The 23,274-nt window shown below is 38.9% G+C and overlaps 1 protein-coding gene across 2 annotated transcripts; it reads left to right on the top strand.

Annotated features, from left to right (window-relative positions):
- The first annotated feature begins 7,550 nt into the window (after window positions 1–7,550).
- On the top strand, window positions 7,551–22,512 carry si:ch211-234p6.5 (pleckstrin homology domain-containing family A member 6). 2 transcript variants are annotated; one of them, XM_061706259.1, is made up of 24 exons: window positions 7,551–7,699; window positions 10,318–10,387; window positions 10,474–10,572; window positions 10,648–10,720; window positions 10,814–10,914; window positions 11,950–12,068; window positions 12,991–13,197; window positions 13,270–13,546; window positions 14,388–14,447; window positions 14,533–14,646; window positions 14,905–14,955; window positions 15,063–15,143; window positions 15,228–15,380; window positions 15,465–15,563; window positions 16,590–16,698; window positions 16,795–16,865; window positions 17,371–17,478; window positions 17,543–17,627; window positions 17,720–17,775; window positions 18,097–18,231; window positions 19,129–19,488; window positions 20,206–20,306; window positions 20,715–20,782; window positions 21,158–22,512. In XM_061706259.1, exons 2-24 carry the CDS (start codon window positions 10,319–10,321, stop codon window positions 22,150–22,152), a joined length of 3,591 nt encoding a protein of 1,196 aa, XP_061562243.1. In that variant the 5' UTR covers window positions 7,551–7,699; window position 10,318; the 3' UTR covers window positions 22,153–22,512. The 2 variants fall into 2 exon arrangements, with proteins under 2 accessions (XP_061562243.1, XP_061562244.1); XM_061706260.1 differs by having other exon boundaries at window positions 10,293–10,387.
- The last annotated feature ends 762 nt before the right edge of the window (window positions 22,513–23,274 follow it).

Below are 23,274 nucleotides of genomic sequence, written 5' to 3'. Positions count from 1 at the left end.
CATCTGATAAGGATGTTGAATTGGAGGACAACCATAAATATCCAGGGACTTTTACAGATAGTAAATGTAAGAGGCAGAGAGAGATCATTTGTAGCGAAGTGCAGTAATTTGTTTTGCCCACAGTAATAATAATCTGGTCTACATTTTGACCTTGTTTTCACAGGTTTTTATTGCCATTTATTATGAAAGTTTGTGTGCTTTTTTTGTTGTTTGTTTCTGCGCTGAGACACATTCAAATAAGGTCGTGGGAATTTAGCTTTCATAAACAAACAGATATTATTGGACTGACAGAGCATTTTGCACTCTGGCTTCGCCGAACTGTGCACAAAGAGCAAGGAGGAATAGTTTTATTTATTTCACTTTCAGGAATTTTAGGACTTTACGGTATGGCTTAATTCAGTCATGCAGGTTGAAAAAACATTTGTTGTTTTGTATTATCTCACTTTGTGTGTGCTTTGATTGTATTAATGCATTTTATGCAAACATAATAATTCTTTTGAAATTTGGAAGGTATAATAACACGGCAATGAGTAAAGGGAAAGTCAGTATAGAGTTGCGCAGCTATTACTGAAGCACTGGAAAGCAAATCTTTCCAAAAAAAATAAAATATTACTACTACGACACTGAAAAAAGATGACCGTTGAATTTACATAATTAACATGTTCATCAGTCGCACATGATTAAAAAGTGTTAAACTAACATAAATAATTTTATTATTTTCGAGGAAACGAGGACATTTACTTCATACTACTACTATTACTACTAATAATAATAATGAAAATGATAATAATTAATTAAATATGTCACGAATTATTTCATTATTTCTGTATTGGTTTAATTATTTCAATATTTATTGAATTCAGTATTTATATTATGCAATACCATATTCCCCAACTCAATGATTTTAATATCTGATATGATGCTGCTCTCTTGTGGTTCTATGTATTTATTACATGACTGTCAAATTTAGGTCGGTTTACGACCGAGTTCTGTTCCTGGGTCGGCAACGTAAACCAAAGCACTTAACGCAAGTCATAATTACAGTAAATATTTGTATGAAAAGCACATCTCGGTGGTGAATATAAAATAATACTATTAAAAACGGTAAATACGTACGGCGGTAACAGCGTTTTTTTCTCGTATTCTGCGTATTCTTTCGTCACTTCATTGGACGCCGTTGGTAACCTCGAAACGTATGTCGGGACACTATTTTCCTCTGACTGGTATTTTGCTTGACTTAAGCAAGACTTAGAAGAAGAAAAAAAAGTGTCATCATTATACAAAACTAATAATGTGCAAGTGTACAGTATTTACAACGCATTCGTGTAATTCTGAATACAGCCAGAAGGGGGAGACAAAGACCAGATCACGTATCACAATCAATTATGTCATTGATGTATAGCTAGCTAGCTAGCTAGCTAGCGAGCAGTTAGTTAGCTAGTTAGCTAATTAGCGAGCAGTTTGAAATAATATTTTGGTGACAATTGGAGGAAATAGAGATTCATGCACTGTACCTTTTGTGGAAAGCTGTCAAAATAATTGTAAGTAAGATGCATTGCATATGAATTATATATACACACTTGTTGCCTATGTCAAAGTTTGTTTTGTCATTTACTGCGTATTTATTTATGGTTAGATGTAATCTGTATTCTGTTGCCTTCCACTTGTGACCTATATCGCAGTGTATGACAAAGATCAAATCTTAAAGTAACTTGTTGAGGTCATAGCATCCTAGCTTGTTCTGGAAAAATAAAATAAAAAAATGTGTCTTAAAATAACTGCGATTCAGTACCAAATACCATGAAATAACTATGGCTAAAAAAAAAAAGTAATAATCCCCTCCGTATCCCTGTAAACATCTGCAAATGCACATTATAATTTATTGCCAGTGTTTTGTCATGAAACATTGACCTGCAATATTTTCTCAGTCAGCATCTCTTATCCATTATTGCTCACTGATAAGCTTGTTGCTTTGCAGGATCACGTTTTTGTGTCAGCAGACCAATCCTCAAGCCCCCTCTGACCGCCCACGTGGAGCTTCCAACAAGAGAAGCTGAAGAATGAAAGGTGGAGCAGCTGGAGGTATGATGGATTCAAAATGATTCATATGACATATGATAGTAAATCATGTTATTGTCGCATAAAATAAACACGATGGCATTATGCATGGCTACAAAATCAAAGCCAGATCCACAAAGCAATATTTCATGTTTAAAGACAAAAATTCGTAACAAATATTTGTTTCCAGAAATTGATGTTTTTCTACAGAAAGCGATGCATTTTACTTTTAAAAAAAAATTCAAATGGAAACGCATGTTTTTTTCTTAAACAGAAAACGCATGTATTTTGTTTAAGAGTTTGTTTTCCAATATATCACAAACAACACCAACACAGCAGTTATTTAAAATAACTTATTATATTTGCGTGAAACACAAAACAATGTAAAAACACACTGATACCTTATATTGCTAGAAAATAATTGAAAGCCACAAAAATATATTTAATGTACTTACACTAATACAAATACTGTAGCTTATTGATGTATACGTATATTTTTATGTACAATCTTTTTCATGGATCTACATTTTTTGGTATCCATTCAAACTGATTTGTATCAAATGGAAAAATACACATATATCTTGAAACTGAAAATTTGATAACCTTTTGAACATGAAACAGTATTTACTCTGCTCACACAAACACAATTAGCAGCTTCTTGATGAATTTAAATCACTATATACAAGGTTTTACAGTTTTTAACATCCATCCAAAATTATTGTAGACTGAAATGTATGAAATTGGAAATGGGTGCCGGGGTGGAAAATGCTTCATTCCTTCAAACTGAGAGTGCATGAGGACTTTTGTCCTACCCAGAAACCAGGCATCATCATCCCCTTGAAGGAACTTTTAATGTGACGCAGGAGTCTCACATCCCGCCTGCCCTCGCCCCCCTCGCTCCCATGCGCCTCCTCCATGGGGGACTCCCGCAGGCTGGTCCAGGTACTCGCCGATGGTGCTCTGCCGGGGGACGTCCCAGATTTCGTCGTTGATGCTGTTGAACCACTACTGGTAGTGGGATCCTCCACAGCCGAGACCCCAGGACTGCTCGTTCTCTCCCAGGCCGCAGGGTCCGTCGCGTCCCCGCCGCCCGGCACCTTCGTAGGTGACCCCGGCCACTACCCACCCGGAATACTTGATCTCCCGGTACCCTCGGAAGCCCGAGATTCCTTTTTTGCAAAGAACCTTAGATTGAAAAAACAATCCTTTTATCGAGCTTTACTCATAAACTGTGCGCACATCTTTACAGTTTAACTACTGATTCTCAAAGTGTTCTATTGGCACGTGAAATAATCACTGAATTAAATACAGTGGTGTAATCAATTTATGAGTTTAAATCATCCCACGAGCATGTTCGTTACTCAAATCACTCATCTAAAATCTTTTATGACATAATGTTGCCAGGTGTCTGGTTGGGGATGCATTCAAATTGTTATATCTATATATCTATGTTATAGATGGTAAGCAGCTATCTACTATATAGCTTAGTGGGGTTTGAAGAATGTAGTGTGGAACCTCCATTCGTTGACTTCCAAGTTGTTCTACTTCAAAATTAAAATGTAAATTTATTGAGTCACCATCATAAAATCTGTATTAACTCCACAGGCAGTAACATTTTAACATTCCTAGCTGTCATACAAGTCAAAAAGTAGTTAATGGCGCTACATAACATGAAATAAAAACAACAGACACACATTATGAAGAGATGTGTCTAATATTAACCGAAAGATGGCGCAGTAAGTTCCATTTTTCCATCGCATTGTGTTGGCATCAGAAAAAAGCCCCCCAAAAATTTGCAATCCGCATTTAATGTTTCACAACTGACTCAGTAAGCGATTGTAATGTTAGTCGTTTTTCCACAAAAGATAGACTACATGCCTGTGAGTATTGTTTTATTGTCTTTCTACACGTGTTTCTTCACCATTTGTGTTCAAATGTCCGTAGCTTTAAGGGTTATAACACCGCAACACAGATGCTAGTGCTGAGCCTGTCTGTGGTGTTTTGCATTGTTTTCTAGCATTAAGCAAAACAGACTTTCAGGCAAACTTATGGTTGTTTTAAATACACGACGTGTAATTTAATGTTAGTAAGTAACAGTCCACAGTTCAGTTGTCAACAACAGATGCGATATTTTAATAATGCGGCCTGTAAAAGTGGAGATGGAAACAAACAAACTAAAAATATTGTTTATGCCTCTCATCAAAAATCTCGAGGGCTATGTTCAGGTTTCCAATTCAAAATGTATACCCAGGCTTCAGCAAACTCTTTTGGACACCTCCATTTCATCTCTGTTAACATTGTGCGTCAGCCTATCACATGAGATAAAATGGAAAGTTGTCAGGTGTCTTCACTTAAATCTTGTATGTATGTCAAAGTCAAGTGGCTCCGGTGGCCCTTGACCCCCTGTGGAGAAGCTGCTCCACTAACCTCAGAACCTTTTTTTTTTTAGACCCCTCTCCTGTCTCATCTCCACGGAGGTATAAAAGTCCAACAGCAAGACTGCGCACCTTCACTTTGCGTGAATTACAACATTTTTAAGATGCTCTAAGCGAATGCCTTCTTCAAGATGCCCACCAGGACAAATTCTGCAATAGTCCTGCAAGAGAAGAGCAAGACAGGTATAGGATACAAGTTTTGCATTATGTCCACTAAATCTCTGGACAGCAATGACTTTTACTTGACATAATACTTGTCATTTTTCATACAACAGCAGTGGTCCACTGACCAAATCAATAATAATTCAATTTAAACATAAAAATTAAACAACCAGGACTTCTTTCACCCCCAAAGTGTAACAAAACAAAAGTGGGCTTAGTGCATTCGTGCTGTGACAGTCTAAACCAAACAAAAGTGGACGTCATGGGCCACCACTAATCACGTTCGGTGCGCCACTGACCTACTGTATATGTTTTGTACATGGGACATGTTAGTTTATTCCAAACATGCGAGACAGCAGTAACTCTACGCTGGTATCGCGTGGAATATGGTGTCGTTCTATATGACACAAATAGCATGACATACAGGTAAGGAGGAAGGTGATGGCCCACTTTTCATACAATGTACATGGTGATGTTGTGTTGTGAATGAATACTCTAACTATGAAATTAGGAACATTTCAAGTGCTTAAAAAGCTACATTTGTGAAAATGTACCGCATGAATAAAGATGACGAATCAAGTGGCAAATTATTAATTTGCATGTCAGCGTTCACAGTTGCACACGTGATCATGTTTCATGCCGACACAAGCTTGATGAGGTGGATTCAGTGGCTTGTTTTGAAATGACAGCTTTCCGCTATGTGCTCCCATGTTGTTGTTTTCCCATCTTGACCAGCGCCATTCGTGATTGGCGACCTCATTTATCCTGACACCTTTGGGTTACTGTGAGAATTGCATGTATAGCCAATGACCGTTCTGAATATTTGCATCCATTTTAAATTTTCAGGTGTTTTTTTTTTAAATTTTTTTAATAAAAACATTTTCACACACCTTTTTTTTGTGCATTTGTGAATGTCACTTTCAACAATAATAATGTTTTATGGGATAAAATAATGCTGCCATACAGCCTCAAAAGTGCCTTTCTATTTTGATGATAATTGATGCATTCAACTTAATAGATATAAGCTTCTTTTGCTGAGAGTCAAATTAAGAACCCCTTCGGTTTGCACAGTAAGGAACGGGCTCCCCCTGCTGGAAATTTATTCTGACTGTACAGTAAACCCAACCAACACAAATGTGGTCAATAATATTTCACTTGTATTGAAATACAATATACATTAGCATGTATATATATATAAATAACATAGTCTTTATCCATCTATTCAGTGCATCATAATATAGTAAATTTATATATACCATACTATAACTTCAATATTTATGTATCCTGTATTTTTATTTATTTATTTATGTTTTACTGGATAGGAGTCGTCTCTTGCTAGAGGTACATGTTGAACACTTGTAAATATAGATGGACAATCTAAAGAGACCCAATACAACAACTTTAATCAAATAAAATTCTGCCTTTTTTGTTTTTCAGATCATTAAATGGAGCACGATTATTGTGGAGGGGAGTGGCTCCACCTACTGGAAAGTGACTACTGTACACTGCAAAACCTGGGGTTAATAAAACAAGAAAAAAAGTAAGGAAGTGAGGAATATGTTACTTATTTAAGCTAAATTGTAGGACAATGGAACAGGAACTGACTGAGCACAATTTCTTACTGTTGGCTTAAAACTCTCCCCCCACCAAGGTCTTAAAACCAGTATATTTGTACTACCTACACCTATAGATTCATGGTATTTCTTATTTTAAGCTAAACCTCCTCATTACCAGGTCAGAGCATCGCACGTACTTCAGTAAGTAAAATGAGCCAAGTAGCAGCACAGCTGTCAGGCAAGAGAGCTGATTGTGGCGTATGTTAACTAGACTGGGGCGGGGTCATAAATTTCTAGCGTGTGGTCCCTTGGGGAACGGGACATCTTGGCGCTCTGAGGTCGCAACCTGTCTGCTCCAAACCAAATGGTCTGGACATGTGAGTCATGAATTATAAAACGGAATGAAAGTTATGTTTGGGGCTTATTCATGGGAAGATGGTGCAGTATTGTGATGTTAGAGTTTTAAAGTTAGCATTGGCTTCACCTTATCTCAGCGCTTAAAAAATCTTTGATAGCTTCCCATCGTACAACAATGATGCCACCTCTCGTGAGAATATGACAACACACCACTAGAATCAAAATTCATGCTTCCTTTTAATGCTTTACAAACTATAACCTCCCTCAAACATCTCCAGTTGGTTCAAAATTCTTAACTGGAACACGTCAGAGGGACCACGGAGCTCCTGTTCTGGCCTCCCTCCAGTGGCTGCCTGTGGACTTCAGAGTTCATTTTAAGATTCTGCTTTGTTTTCAAATCTTGAAATGCTGCTCCATCCATATCTACACTCCTGCTCGGTGCCTCAGGTCAGCTGACCTCCTGGTGGATATTGGATGAGCGCCTTCACTGTCACTGTCACTATTTTTAAAACCAACCTTAAAACCCACTTTTATTTCTTGGCGTTCAACACAGCACGAGACTTGAACCCTTGTATTTCTGTCTTTTTTTGTTTTTATTGTTTTTAACTCTATTATGTTCAATTGTCTTGTGTTTAATGTTCAAGTAGTATTTGTGTATGGCACTTCATTTCAGTAAAATTGCATTGAGTTGAGTTGTTCTTGTCCTTAATCCGCTTAAAGAACCTATAGTGTCCATGGCCTTTATTTCACTTTCCACGTTCCTAATGGATGGGCCTTTAACAATACGGAGACCACAATGACATTTCAATAAAGCAAAAGGCTTGCAGAAAGGACTGACCAGCTGTTTGTTTTCCTCTCCCATAAATTCCTCAGTCTCAAGCCCACGCTCAGCAAAAGACAAGAGAGGCTGTGGCAAGGCATGCTGGGAGGGATGAAGAAGCCCAAGAAGGGGCACTAGGGAGGGTAAACGAGGAAGTGTGTCGAGAGTGAGGAGAGTTGAGCCGACGCTGCAAAGGTGTAACACACAAAGAGAGCTAACAGACTGCGTTTTGTGGAACAAACAGGAAGTGGAGCAGCTCAAAGCTTAGTGGGATGCTGTGAAGACACCCGCTAAGTGGCCCGAGAAGTCAGGTATGGCAATATGGCATCTTTAGTAGCATCTTATATTAATGTTCTTTTTTTGTTTACAGAATGCATTTATCTTTCATCAGCAAGAGCACTGTTTCAGGAATTGACAAAAGAGACACACAGAGATCTAAAATAATAATTTTTGGAACACTTAAAGCAAAATCGGATGATACCTCACTGCACAGTGGCTGGGAATCACTGAGTTAGATCACAATTGAACTCATTTTAATATTTTGGGGTTTTTTCATGTGAAATTATGGTGTAGTTTTAGTCCAGCAGAACATTGTACACACAATGTTTATTCTGCATTGTGTTCACAGTCCTCAGTAGTTTGGCCACCAAGGTTGAACGCACAGAGATGCATCGTTTGTTTGAAAATCTCGGCAGCGTGTAGGAGACATGCAAATGTTTCCACAAAGCTCACTCTGTGTGGCCCACACACTCAGCGTTTGTCCTCTCCTCCATCATCAGCATCATCGGCTCTCTTTTGCATTTCAAGTCTTCTCTTCCTCCCGGCAGCGTTTGACCTGGCCTCGTCCTCCTCCTCTTCACTCATTAACAAGGAGATTTTGCAAAACTCCAACAATAACACCCCCAGAAGTAATGAAATTTAGGCAATTTTTTTTTTTTTAAATCTCTTGGAGTTGACAAAGCCGCGGTTGTTGTGAAAAAATTTAGTCCTGGACTGACTTGAAGGGAGATTATGGTTTGCGATCAACTGGTTGTGGTGGTGGGGGGGGGGGAATTAACTCTCAGATCTTTCTCAAGACTTTATCTTGTTTTTCATCTTCTGTTTAAACAGGGTCAACAGTGCAGGGATAAATATAGACTGAGAAGATTTCGGTACAGTGCAACAATTCTTCAAAAAAGAGGCTTCAAGCTGTTTAGTGCCAGTCCCAGTTGAGGTTTGCTTTCAAAGCAGACATTTAAAAAAAAAAAAAAGAAAATTACATATGTATTTAAAACAACCACATAACTTTGCCTTAAAATCCACTAGCTTTATGGGAAAAGCCTTAGACGGGCTAACGAATAGCATCTATGTCACGGTATCATAATGGAGGTTTGAAAACAAATTGTGCATGTAGACAGACAATATAACAATACTCACAGGCATATATACTTTATAAGTGCAGTCCATTTACCATTTATCCTCTGTGAAATACAACTAAAATGAATGCAGTAACTTAGTCATTTACAATAAATGTGAAAGTCTTCTTTGCTTGTGTCGTCATGACAGTATTATAACGGCCCCCTGTGGCCACGTTGCACACACCAGAAGGAGCTGTAATGAATTAATAATGATGCACAAATTCTTTAGATTCTATTTAGTTGTTATGAGTAAAGTACAATATTATAGAGTGTTATTTTTCTTTATTAAAAAACACATTACAAAGTTCTTTGTTTGGGTTTTCTGGGGAGGCTAAAACAGATCACTGACATTTCCATTCATTTCAAAGGGTTGTTTTGAGTTACAAGCCTGGTCACAGAACAAATTCAACTCATACTGTCTCTCAAGGCACCGCAGTACTACATTAGTTTATAGTAATGCTTACTACTTGTATTGGTAGTCCTATTAGTAGAAGTAGTACAGTGTTCCCTCGCTATACCGTGGTTAACCCATTGCAGATTTCGTGCATCGCAAATGATTTTTTTTCCATATTCATATCGCGCACAATTTGCCATATGGTGGGATTTTGAGTGTATGCTGTATTTCTGTGTGGTAAAATAAATGCTTCCTGGCCTAAAACAAAACTGTTACAAAAAGAATACAAAATCATTTAAACATTATGAGAAATAAAATCGACAAAGTGTACAGTACTACAGTGCATTACTGTATGTTTGAGTTTAAATGGTGTTTAAGAGTGGAGAGAGAACCTAACCCCCGCGATAAACGAGTGATTACTGTATTCATTTTTATTTTTATAAATTTTTTGTACTCATTATTATTGAATCGATTTCAAAAACGTGCACCGCGCAGTAATAATTGGTTCAAAGTACCAAAAGGAGAATTATGAAAAAAGTAGTTTATACCAAACATGCTTGCACGCGACCACAGAAACAAATGTGATCGCATTCTCAGAGACGTACATTTGTCTCCATCTTTATTTGGGATTTCACTCCTCAGCAGTCTCCGGCCGCATTCCTTCAGTTTGGGACACACATTCCGAACCGTGCCTCCCATGCCGGTCGGCCATTCCCCTGCCGCTGCCACATTGTTTTTTTTCTTTTTCTTTTTTCCTCCCCACAGACTCCCAGTCACCAGGGCCATGCAGCTGTCACCTGTCACTTACGTAGTTCATGTAGTGGAGATGCTGGCTGGCTCAGAATAGAACAAGTGGGAGAATGCGGCTGCAAGTGGGTGAGGGCAACACCGAGTCTGAACGAACAGTTGGCATGAGAGAAAGAACAAGTCATAAGGGAATGCGGCTGGTGTCTTCGGAGGCTTCAGGGGTTTTAGCGTGGGAACGATTCGACACGGCGAGGTTGTGGTAAGGCCTCATGCCGAGGCCAGCAACCACTCGTGTGCACTTGATTTGATTGTTTTTTCATTCATTTTAGATCCTTGTAATCAAAAGTATACACTGTTTATTTCCAGTATTTGCCCTAAATGTCCTCTGCAGGATGGATGACCAGGACAGAGTAAGCCAAGCATCCAGCGTGGCCACCATTTCTTACTTCCCCATCACAAGGGTTGGTTTCAATCTTTGAGAGTGATTTTTGTGTTGTATCTTCCATTTAATTTATTATTATTATTTGGAAATCATCAAACTGTCCAGGAAAGCGATGGCAAGTTGCAAACATTTGGCAAAAGATGCCAGGCTTCCAAGAGAGACCCCAACTGCCCAGTGGTCATCAGAGGATGGCTCAACAAAAAAGTATTGGCTTTTTTTTTTTTTTTTCTCCCTTCAAGATAAAATAATATTCATCCTCAATCATTTTTTCCTCTTTAGGACAGCACTGGTTTGAAATTGTGGAAGAGAAGATGGTTCGTCCTCTCCAACTACTGTTTGTTCTACTATAAAGGTAAACATTTGTTATCAGCAGTAGACGTTCTCATTTGTGCTGCTGTGATGGATCACACTCACTTTGTTTACTTGTTTTGGGGCCCAAAATCAGACAGCAGGGAAGAATCGGTGCTGGGCAGCATTCCGCTGCCAAGTTACAAAATCTTATTCTGCACGCCGCGAGAATGCAAGAACAGAAAGTTTACATTCAAGGTACATTTGTTGCTTTTTTTTTTTTTAATGTATGATATGTGTTGTGATAAAAAAAAAAAGGTAAGACCTTATCAACTTATCTATGAACATGAAATGTATTTGAATTATTTTTAAAACGAACAAATGTATGGGCTGTGATATAAGCTCATCTCTTCTATTTAAAGTCTCTGTATAGAAGATGCACAGTATGTAGTGGATATCCAAAGTCAACACACCCCTGTTCAAATGCAATGTTTTTGTGATGAAAAAAAAAAAATGACAAAGATAAATGATTTCAAAACTATTTCCACCATTGATGGGACCTTTCACCTGTAAAACTCTATTGAAAAAAAAAAATAATAATAATCTTTTTAAGAGGTGAAATAAAAGTTTAAAAAGGTGTGCACACTCTCTAAGAACTGGAAATGTAGCTGTGCTCAGAATTAATTAATCACATTTTAACGTCAGAGAACGCCTGCCACCATTTAAAATGCTTCTGATTAATCCCAAATAAATTTCAGGTGTTCGAGCCCCATATAAAAGAGAGTGAACACATACCTCAGTTGTTTATTTTTATTTCACAACTCGAAAAGATTTCATTTGTGTTGTACAGGTTATAGGTCACAATGGTGGAAAACGTTTTGAAGCAATTTCTCTTGGTCTCATTCCCTTACATCGCAAAAACCTGGCATTTAATCAGGGGTGTGTAGAGTTTTCATAACCACTACATGTAACTATTTGACCTGAAAATACTATCTCATATTAACACGGGCTGTCATTGCCATGGCAACACTAGAACCGCTACAGTTTATCGCAGTGGTGGACCAATCCAGCGTCCATGTGTTGTATTTACCACAATGAATGTTTTAAATGCAACTTGCGCTTCCTTAAATTTAGAGGGTACGTTGATAAATATTCCTTACTTCTGCTTTAAATGGTCAATTTCTATAGCATGTCAAGATGAGTTTAACCTAGATATGCAGTATAAGTCACTTCCACTATACTGTATGCAACATTAACGCTGTTTGATGTTATGTATAAATAACAAAATCCTAGGTGGTGCACCAGGGGATGCGCTCTTATTATTTTAGCGCCGACACTCAGGAGGACATGCTGGGTTGGGTCCGAGCTCTCAGTCAGTCTGCTTCCATGGAGACAGACAGTTCTATGCACAGGTATGGAGGACAACCCGACAAAATAGGGATATTGTCATGCTATGCTATGGGTGAGTGATTCCCAACAACTGTGCTGTGAGAGTTTATCAAGTGCGCTGCGGGAAATTATCCAATTTCACCAAAGTGGTCTGAAAATGATTATTTATTGACTACAAATAATATATCTTTGTTCATCTATGGCAACAACATATAGTGGCGGGCACAAAATGTAAATGCTCTTGTGGTAGTCGGCAGAAGGCACAATTAATCTCTATATCCACCTGTTGCTATTCATAAAACAGAATAGTAGATTTGTGTTCAAATAAAAAGTCTCAGATTTCATATGGTGTCAGTAAATTTGTGACTAAATTGAGATGAGGTCATCATTATTTCAGTATTCATACTTTTTGTGAGTCTTCTGCTAATCTAACGCATGTTTTTGGAATGTGGGATGAAGACAGAGAGAACATCATTGAGGATTCGAACCCCGAATTGTGAGGCGATGCCTCACAATTGCTGCCCATTTTTTATTTTATTTTTGTTTATTTTTTGTTTATTTGCACTAAATGAATGAATGAACTGAACTGTTGTTAAAATCAGGCTCTCAAGTAGTAGAATATTTGTCTTATTTCAAGTCAAAAGGATCAAAACTAATCTGATTACGCATAAATCAAGACTCATCACCTAAAAAGTAACTTGTTTCAAGCTAAAAACAAATTTGCTTATTACGCTGGCAATTTTTTTTCAAGTAAAAAAATAGCTTGAAACAAGTGAAAATTGTCTAAAAACAAGTTACTTTCTATGCGATGCATCTTATTTTAATTATTTTTCACTAGAAATAAGACAAATATTCTTGGTAAGATTTTGAGTTTTTGCAGCGTTTAAACATCATTTGTGTACTATTTCCCCCCTAGTTTGTCATTTCACTGTCTAATATTTGCAGGCGCTACTCAAGCTACCAAGATTTCACTCAGATAGGCGGCAGCAGTGAATCGGTGGACCTCCCAAAGTCCCCCTCGGACGAGGAGACGTGTCCAAAACCGAGACAGGTCAGCAGAACTCTAAGTGAACCGAGCCATCTGAGCGGAGGAAGAATCGTGACGTCAAACGCAGAGCAGAGAGGCAGACGTAGAGCTCAGAGGAACACAAGGTTATTATTCATGTTTGAGATCAAAGACTCTCTCCCGCTTTCAGTAATTTCATATGTTTTCCCGTCGTGCAGCCCTTCAGCTCGGACACCGAGTCCTTGGGGTCCAAACTGGGAAGGGGATTCCCTCCCCTTCATCACATCGGCGACGCATGTGGAAATCATCGCAACGGGTGCTCTGGCCTCCAGAAGTCAGCTGGGGTCGCGTCCTCACACACCCGTGGGGAGGGTTGACGTTCGACCCCGGGATGACTCGGTCTCAATGCCGGACACGCTCTACTACACGCCCGCCTCGCCCAAGACGGAGTTCAAATCCGTTCCCACCACTCCAGTCACGGAGAGGTGGCAGAAGGTCAGCAAGGTCACGATGTTACAGAATATAATTCATGTAAAAATTGAATTAATGAAGGAAAGAAGAGGGATACTTCTCCTTGTATTTATGTAACATGCTAAGAACCAATTTAGTATGCTGTAGCTTATCGTATGCTAAACACTACAGTTTAAAATGCAAGAAAATAAACTGTTGGAATTTCAGCATTGAATTATCTAACCCAACTAGCTGTATTTTCACTTGTTATTGTTTTTTTTTTTTTTTTAAATGAATTTTACGACACTTGTGTGAAAGAGTGTTAATACGTGGTTTGTTCTCAAACTATTTTAAACTGGTTAACAATGTGTAAAAAAATAAATATATAAAAAACACAACCTGGGGACAGACCAGATGACAAAATATTAAATTGATCATACAGTATTATATTTTCTGCATGACAGACTATGTACTTCAATAACTTTTTTTGTGCATAAAATATTGAATGTTCAATGAAAATGTAAAAAAAAAAAAAAAAAAAAAAGTTTAATTTTTAAAAAAGCCCTTCCTCACTTCCACCTCATTTTGTTCAGTAAGCTCAATAAAGCAGCAGTGTTGTTGGATGCACAGATCAGCCTCTGATCAGCGGCACACGCTTGAATGTTTGGTAAAGTTGCCGAAGTGCTGCCTCAACCAGTGAAAATACCAACCTTGCGGGACCTCAACGTGTATTGGTCCTTAGTCGTCATGGCAAAAGAGACACACTTTACATTTGAATTTTCGCAAATACTGTACATGTTGAAAATTGAATTAAGAATAATAGTGTTTTATTTATAATTTGATTTCAATTTCAAAAGCGGTTTATGTGACGTATGTTACATTTTAGCCTTCACCTATATATGGATCTGTGCATCATGCCCCCACTGGACGAAGACCTTTAGCAAAGGTAATTCAAAATTGAATAAAAAATGCCTGTTGACTTTTTTTGTGTACGTGAATTATGATTGATTGAATGTTGCCTCTTTCTTTAGAGCTTCTCTGCAGGGGTCCACACAGACCTGCTGCCCCCTTTGCCCCCCTCATCCAGGGGTGCAAACGCGCACCACCCCCCTCACCAGCAACACCATCACCGCAGCCACTTATCCGTCAGTATCCCAAAAATATTTCTTTTTTATGTCATCTCTGTACTGTATACACTTTTGGCATATTTTGTTTCATGGTGTGCCATGAGATTTTTCAGGTGGGAAGCACTTGGTTCACAAATGCACGTTAACTATTTAGTACAGTGGCTCCTTAAATCATCCTTGCATCGCATAGACAACTAATATATGTATAGTTATCATGAAATATTCTAACAATACGAACCAATGACGACCTAATGTCGAGTATCGATGATCTTACAGTCTCCAAAGGTTGACCCACCGCCAATCAGACCTCTGGAAAGTGACGCTGATGTAAGTAGCTACAATACGTGAGCGGTTCTTTAAGAGCAGATGAAACGTGTGTCCTTCTGAGTCCAGATCTGCTGGTTTTATTCTTTTTTTTATTTTATTTTTTTTAGGCTGTGTTGACAAGGTTATGTGGGTGCGACAAGCTTCTACAGTCTTTGTCCGTAGAACTTTCACAACTACAAATGGACAAGGTTGCCTGCACAATAATAACAATAAAAAAAGTAACCTTTACATGATAAATACTTGCTTTTTGAAAGTGAGTTTTCTCTTAATAGGATAGTGTCCAGTGTGCATTAGAGGTCTTGAGGCTGCAGCTAGAGGACTGGAGCAACCAGGGCCTCCGGGCACATGAGGACGCCCTGACCCAGAAGGCTTTGCTCCAGGAGGAACTGGTCACAATCCGAGCCAGAATGTGTGACGTGTCATTGGTGTGCAAAACGTTTTAGGGAAACAGGAAGCTGGATTGTAATAATAATTTCATTTCTCATTTATATTTTCCTCTTGTCTTCTAGGAAATGGAGGTTGTGTGGAGTCAGTATGAGAGAATGGAAAGTGAACTTTCTGTTTTTCGCTCACACTTGCAGCACATTTGTAACTTTGGGATGCCGCAGGTATGTTTGACTTCAAATTATGCAGTTTCACCATTACGGCGGTGCCTTGAGATACGAGTGACCGACTTCAGTTGTTGTTGTTTTTGCTTTGACTTGTGAGCAAAAAAAAACCAAGAAAAGGCTGTTTAGTGCCACTGGCAGTTTACGGTTACTGTCAAACTAAATATAAAACAAAGAAAATTATATTTCTATTTCAAACAACTACATTAGCTTTGCTTGAGTTAAATTTGTTCATCTTAATGCTAACAAACAATGAAAATGGCATAGATGGGCTAACGAATCGCACTGGTGCTGTGATGTTATAACCCTTTAAGTAACAGATATTTGAAAAAACATTGGAGCAGCACAGTTAGACAGATAAATATGATGGCGTATTAGCGTCGCATGGTGAGAGGGAAAAGATGATTTAAAGTCGTCATGATGACAAAGTCGACAGGATGCAATTTAAGGTCATCATTTAAAGTCACCAAATGACATGACGATCCCAATTAACATAAAATTAACATACAAATTAACAATTGAGACACGAGAGCGTATCCTGGTGTAGCAACCGAGTCCCACATGACCGCCAGTCATTAATTGTTGACGTTATGTGTTAACTCTATGTTAACTGGGATTCTCTCATCAATTGTTGACTCTAAATTCCCTCGTGATGACGATTAATCACGTCACGGCTTTTTTTTTTTTTCTTTTTTCCCCTTCTCACGAAGTGACCCTAATATGCCATCGTAGATAATATAACAAGACTCACAGGCATTAATTATTTACCCTCTGCGAAGAATGACTAATTTTACTGCGATTTACTGGGGCGCTTTTACCAGCTCCATGTATATCCGTATGTCTGTATTATACTGCCCTCAAGTGGCCAAACCAGAAGGAGTAGCACAATGCCATTGAATTGTACAATAATATATCGTGCTACTTTTCATATTAAAAACACATTGCAACCTTTTGTATTGTTTTTTTTCCTACATATATATTTTTGTTTTTTTTTAAAGTTTTTTTTATTTTTTACCTTGCTTCCAGGAGCAATCTCAGGCCCAGCGAGAACTATGGATGATGGAGGACATCCTCGCTGGGTTAAACGTAAACAGGGATCACTTCCGCTTCCTGCTGGGATTACAGAAACACCACAGTTAATATTTTCCCCTCCCTGACATTTTATCTACAGCTTAGTTTTGTCATTTTGTCAAATGAAACATAACTACAACCTTGTCCTTCTCGCATTCAGTGTTCGAGTCCTCAGGGCCGCATCCTGGATCTCCCGGTTCTCCCACAGAGATGCCTCACAGTCTGCCAATAGTAAATCCATTGTGTTTTTTTTTTTTGTCATCTTTCTAAAAATATTATAAAATTCTTACAGTGCAGTTCCACTAGTGGTACATGGGCTGCCTTTTTTTTATTAAAGAATGTTCAAACTGTGCATAATGTTACACCAACGTTTTTTTTTTTTCCTAATATGCAACAGTCCATTTGTTAGGTACAGCTGTTCACCTTATGTGCAATACTTTTTGAATCATTTTTATTTTAGTTTTTGACAACCACGCTTTTAGTTGTATAGCAGAGAAATCAACATACTGGTAATGTATGTACAGTCTTAACATAAAACAGCCAATATACAGCCAATATACTCAACGATTAAGTACAGAAATATTGGGACAAGTGTTCTTTTCAAGTGAAAACGGAATACCCCGTTGCAGTTATAATAACTTGCACTCTTCTTTTTATCCACAAAAGCATTGGCCTGGCTCACAATAAAATTAGGATATTTGACGCCCTCAAACTTCATCCCATCTTTCGATTCCAGCAAAAGATGGAACAAGAGCCACCCGTCCGTCCTCCTTTACCCCAGGAGTTACTGCAAAGCATTCAAAGCAGGAGCAAGGACCTCGGCTGGACAGAGTCACCACATGAGGTGAGGACAACGCATTTAAGAAGCAAGGTTTGACGTGTTTTATGAATCTGTTGTCGGCTTTCAGGGGATCTACACCGCTGAAAATATCCACCGAAGAGGCAAAAGTCAACCTGACCTCCTTAATGTGAAAGCACACAAGGATGCATCTGGTTTGAATTGATTCACATGTTGCATTTAAACGAATGACATTTATTAGTTGCTGTTGTTGTTTCACCATTTGTCATCCTTTGGAACTCTCTAGCGTCTCAATCAAGCACTAAGGGGATCACAGCGGATACAGCGTCCCAAACAAGCAAGGTTTGACTCCTCATTATTTCCTCTGTGCTGGTTTACTGTAGCCAATGCGCTCCAGAACACACATCCAAATATAGAAGCCACACTCCAAAACTGATTTTACCTCTTTGCTATCGCAGCCAAATGGAAATTCTTTGATTCTGTCGTCATCTCTGCAATTAGGGCATGTTGCATTGCCTATGTTGGCCGACAGGGGAAAGCAGGACCTCACACCTGTGTATATATGCACGCGTGCACAATCACATATCACATGTTCACATGTGATGATTTATCTGCACAAACAAAACAAAGTGTGATGTTCTAAGTAGTCCGCATCGCCCTTAGAAGATGAAGATGAGTGAGGAGGAGCAGATGGAGAGGATGAAGAGGAACCAGGAGAGGATGACTAATAGGAAGAAACCTCCCATCCCCTCTCCAGCTGCCAAGATACAAACCCAAACTTCAGAAATGCAAAAGGAGGTTTGTGGGTTGATCGAAGATTATTATTATTAATATTATTATTATTATTAATTAATATTTATATTTATATTTAATATTTTAATTATTAATTATATTTCATACCAGTGCAGACTCACCGGACATTTCATTAGGCACACCTGGACAATTTAACAAGAGTCAGATTAGACATGTTGCCTTTACAATGGCATTAAAAAAAAAATATATATATATATATATATATATATATACGTAGTGTGTGAAACGGCACTTTATCATACACAAAGATGTTTCTGTTCATGTATATAAGGGGACCAAAATATTACAAACACATCAGCAGCACACCGCAAATTCCAAGCACAATAATTTAAACTATACTGTAGAAACTGTATGGGTGTTTCTATGGTGTTAACCTTTTCCACATTTCTTATAAAAAAATATATATACATTATTTTTTCCCCCCTATATAATTCTACACACAGCAACCCACAATGACAACATTAAAAACAAGCTCGGCAGACTTACTGTACATATCTTTGGGCAGTTTTGCCTTTTCCCCTCCTCTCTCAGGTTCAACTGTGGGAACTTATATAGACATGCGTGTGCCTTTCCAAATCATGTCCACTCAATGAGTTTACCAATTAAGCTGTAGAAACATTTCAAAGATGATCAGTGGGTCAATTTTGACCTCCATACGATTTGAATACTATGTGATTTCTTAGATATGTATCTTTAATAAATCTGTGAAAAATCTTTAAAAAAAAAAAGTGTTTTATGTTGTCATTATGGGGTGTTGTTTGTAGAATTCTGAAGAAAAAAATCTATTTCATCCATTTTTTAATAAGGCTGTAACATAAAAAATGGAAAGAGTTCATGTTCTCCAGATGCAGAGTATATTTATGGTTTATGTATCTTCCTTAGGGCACCTTTCCTTTAAGGGTGACACGGGTGGTTACCGCTGTGCTGCCATCTTCCCTCGTGGCCCGGCGGGTTTCCGTGGAGGATCCCCCGCCCGAGCTGGACGCCCCGCTGCCAGAGCAGATCTCGTCAGAGGCGCAAGGACGAGTGGCGGAGCGGAGCAAAAAATCCAGGACAGCCAGGCCGACTCAAGCCTCAGCGGAGAAACCTCAGGAGAATCTTGTTATGAAGGCAGGCCGACTCGCATCCAGGAGCTCTGAGCCGGAGTCAGACGTGAGCAAAGCTGTTTCTGCAAAGGCCTCAAGGAAGCACGTTTGTGAGACATCAGCAGGTCAAGGAGACCGACACAGCTCGGAAATCAAGGTTATTTGAGTCGATCACTAGGTTAAACTTTAGGGCCCGACCCATATAGATTTTGTGAGGCCAATGCTGATTCTGATATTTGGCAGAATCAAATTCCGAAACCGATCAATCGGCCGATTGATTTAAAAATACACTTTGAATAAAATAACATTATTTTTTCGGTCCCTCAACTCTTACAACAACAAGAAAAATGTGAATTACAGACAGAACATTTGACTGTTTTATAATAATTTGTTTTTTACTGTAGTATTGGGCCTGACCGATTAATCAGCTGGCCACTTTAATCGATGATACTAGACCTTGTCAAAATGACAAATCTAGGCTGATTTTTTTTGCCTTTTTTGTTTTTGAATTTTTTTTTAAATATTTGTTTGAATGTCATGATCTTCGTCTTATGTTGTAATGTGATTAATTAAAATACAGCAGTCAGTCGCTCTTTGCGGGAGAGGTACCGAGCCCTGCTGCAAATAGCGAAACACCACAATTAATTGACATCCCTCTAAAAATGTTTACAATTGCCTATATTAATAGTTTAACCTGTAAATATACCACTAACTATGATCTCAAAGGAGTTTAATATCACTTGCAAATTCATATTATAACGTTACCCTTAAAAATAAATGGCTCACAGCTGATTTCATTTGGAAAAAAATATATGTGAGGGGATTAGTGTAATTTGTTACATTGTTATGATACTCATTGTAAATGCTTGAACAGGCAGATGAACGGCCCTCTTCTCCTGACCTTTGCTTGACCCCCGAGCAGCGGGAGGCCAAACTCAGACGTGTGGAACGAATACGACAGCGAGTCATACAAAGGTGCAATACCATATTGTACAAGTTGTGTTTTGTTACTTGTTGTTACGTATTATACTGTGCAAAAACCGCCACCACGAGAGAAAATAATATTTGGTGAGGATTTGGATACGAGTGCAAATACAGAAATGTATTTTTTACATGAGTCACTGACGTTAATAGGCAATAGTCCACGTCACAGAATCGTAATGACAGGAAATAACCTGTTAACTAAAGAACAGATGACATGCAATGAATTGGATTTTCACTTTTATTAACATTGCAGCTTTGGTTCATTGAAACATTTTAGTTATGTATTGTATGGTCATTACGGCATTGCTAAAACAACGTCAAAATGGTGGCCTAAGAATTTTGCACAGCACTGTTTATGTACCGTCTGTCTGTTTTAATATAGAGCCATCTTTCTTTCAGTGCCATTACGCCAATCAAGCAGGAGGGGCATCTCCGTGACACATCAGGAAAGCAAAGAGCAACATCAGGTACTTATTTAGTTTTTGTTTGTTTGTTTTTTTTGCAACTTTGTTGCAGATAAATTGCTATTCATTATCAGTATGATTGAAGGGCGGCACAGTTTAACATGTGGTTAGCATAGAGGTCCGAGGTTTGGAACTCGGACCAGTCCTGGGTGCACTTTGCCTGTCGCCCAAAATCATCCGGGATAGAAAATGTATGCATGGATGGACAATTGATTAAGGCAGCCCTCATCCGGGGGGAAAAAAAAAAAAAAGGATCTTTTTCCCCCCCCCCCTTTTATTTATGCCAACGACATATAGTGACAGGCAGAACAATTAAATGCTCTTCCACTAGATAACAGAAGGTACTATTAACCTGGGTTTCCACTTTTTGTTCCTTAGACTATGAATCTAACTGCCATATGAAGACATTCAGAACTTCCCTGAGTTACGTTCCTCCAGAGGCTCCCATCCCTGGTGCAATATCACAAGTTGAAAATAATCAAAATCAGCATGTTGACAACGCAAAGACTCCCATAAAATTCCTAAGCAGAACACAGCACAAAAGTTACAGTCACAGGGCAGGCGTTGCCACTAAAATCAAACGGCCGCCTTCGCCACATCACATCACGTCTATGACAGTCTATCAGAAAGACGCGGGCGAGGGCTTTCTTAGTTGCAAGGAGGATGACAAGCAAGAGGTTCACGAACCTGATGGTGATGAAGTTGATGACGGGAATAATCCATCTTCCGATTTGAGATCAAAGTGGTTCCTCTCCACCAACCACCGTCTTGAATTCCTACCTTTGCACATCCCCGACATTGACATCAGCACTGAGGAGACGTCACGCAAGGAGGACCGCCAACCCGCCAGCTCTGACGATGGGAACGACTCCAGTATGATGTCATCGGCAGTCAGTCAGAGCTTAGAGAAAATGAAAGAAAACCACTCGCTGTTCTATAAGATCGCTTGCGACATCAGCATCTCAGACACGGACATAACCAAGAAAGAGAATTCCCGAGAGGAGCTCGTCATCACCGAATGTGTGGTCAGAAGCGCATCGGATCAGGAGAGCGAGAACTTCAGCCGCAAGTTGCCATCCGATACAGAACTAGTGGATGCACTCAGGTCGTACATTGAAGAAACAAAACACGGAGCTCCACCTCAAGACACAGCTTACCATCAGGCCTTAGACTGTGACAGAGAGGGGAACGGCGGGACCAAAAAGTCTGAGGAAAGGAGTTCGGGCCAAGACAGATGCAAGGAGAATAAAGACACAGCAGGGGACCAGGAAAACTTGAAAACTTCATTTAGTTCCGGCCACCGGGACAAGGGTGTCGGTCGGAGGGACTCTTACCAAAAAGCAAAAGTAACTGTTTTCAGGACCAGTTTGTAAGAGGAATAACTGCTTTTATATCCTTACTTGTTAAAAGTCGGGAAATGAAAAATGACAAAAATAGAAGTATACTCGGAGTCCATATCTGTCCATCATTGGACACACATTATTAGACTTTCAACTTTTTTAACAAAAGTAGTGCAAAGGTCTTGGGCCACCATTAGATTTGTTTTAGCAATTATATAATGACCAATAGGGCACGTGGTGCCTGGAGATACGAGTTTAAATTGTTTCGTGAACACCCTCGTAACTTAAAGCGCTTATTTCTCAAATCATCTTTCCCCATTGCAAAGGATGGAAATGGCATTAATCCGTTCCAGCCCCCCCCCCCCAAAAAAAAAAAAAACAACAACAAAGAAATGTGTAATGTGTGTTTATTTAACTAAGAATAGCACTCTATAATATTGTACCTTATAAAATCATATAGTAATGACATCATAAAATGAAAAAGAATTAGCTCAATTCAGTGACCACTGTGCTACTCCTTTTGGTGTGCCCGCCTGAGCAGTATAAGTCCAAAGGGTACAAAACCTGTACTCGAACTCTTGAGGGTATACTGGCTTATTAACAATTCATTGAAGCCTACCCCAGTTTTTTTTTCTTTTATTTTTCTGAGAGTAAAAAGACAAGTTTGTAAAATATCTCCATTATACATGCAAGATGCACACAAGCAAATTGCTCTTGGCATGCAGTCACTCTGAGGATAACACTTCTAACATCAAGGAAGATGATTGGATGGATAACATTGTTGGCGTTTGACAAAGTGTGCTATTGTGTTTTGTATCTTAAACATCCTTATTAATAAAGATGCCGTGCTGCACATGGAAAGCCCCTCCAGCTCGTCATTCATTTGCAAATTAGATATCTTTGTATTTTTGATTTTTTTCAAAGGACGTCCCCGGGTGCTGCCGCTGCTCCGTGAAAAGACCTGACGCAGAAATTAGACGGAGCCCCACTTAAAAAAAAAAAAAAAAAAAAAAAAAAAAGCCTTTGTCACTTTAAATTCTTGCCGAGTCTTAGTCGATGACATCATTGTCTGCGAGCACATTACATCATCCCTTCCCGGGCTTGCGCTCTTAAAGACAGCAGCACCTTATGTTTACCCAGCCGCACACATAAAGC

The sequence above is a fragment of the Phycodurus eques genome, chromosome 19, assembly GCF_024500275.1.
Source record: "Phycodurus eques isolate BA_2022a chromosome 19, UOR_Pequ_1.1, whole genome shotgun sequence".
Classification (NCBI taxonomy): Eukaryota; Metazoa; Chordata; class Actinopteri; order Syngnathiformes; family Syngnathidae; genus Phycodurus; species Phycodurus eques.
The sequence above is the reverse complement of the archived record's forward strand: the minus strand, read 5'-3'. Positions and strand labels throughout refer to the sequence as shown.

What these genes read in the sequence shown, in the direction of transcription:
- si:ch211-234p6.5 (XM_061706259.1), top strand. Translation starts at nt 10,319, where the DNA reads ATGGATGACCAGGACAGAGTAAGCCAAGCATCCAGCGTGGCCACCATT. An exon ending in CTTACTTCCCCATCACAAGG is followed by an intron (nt 10,388 to 10,473) that starts GTTGGTTTCAAT and finishes CAAACTGTCCAG; the next exon opens with GAAAGCGATGGCAAGTTGCA. An exon ending in GGACAGAGTCACCACATGAG is followed by an intron (nt 17,479 to 17,542) that starts GTGAGGACAACG and finishes GTCGGCTTTCAG; the next exon opens with GGGATCTACACCGCTGAAAA.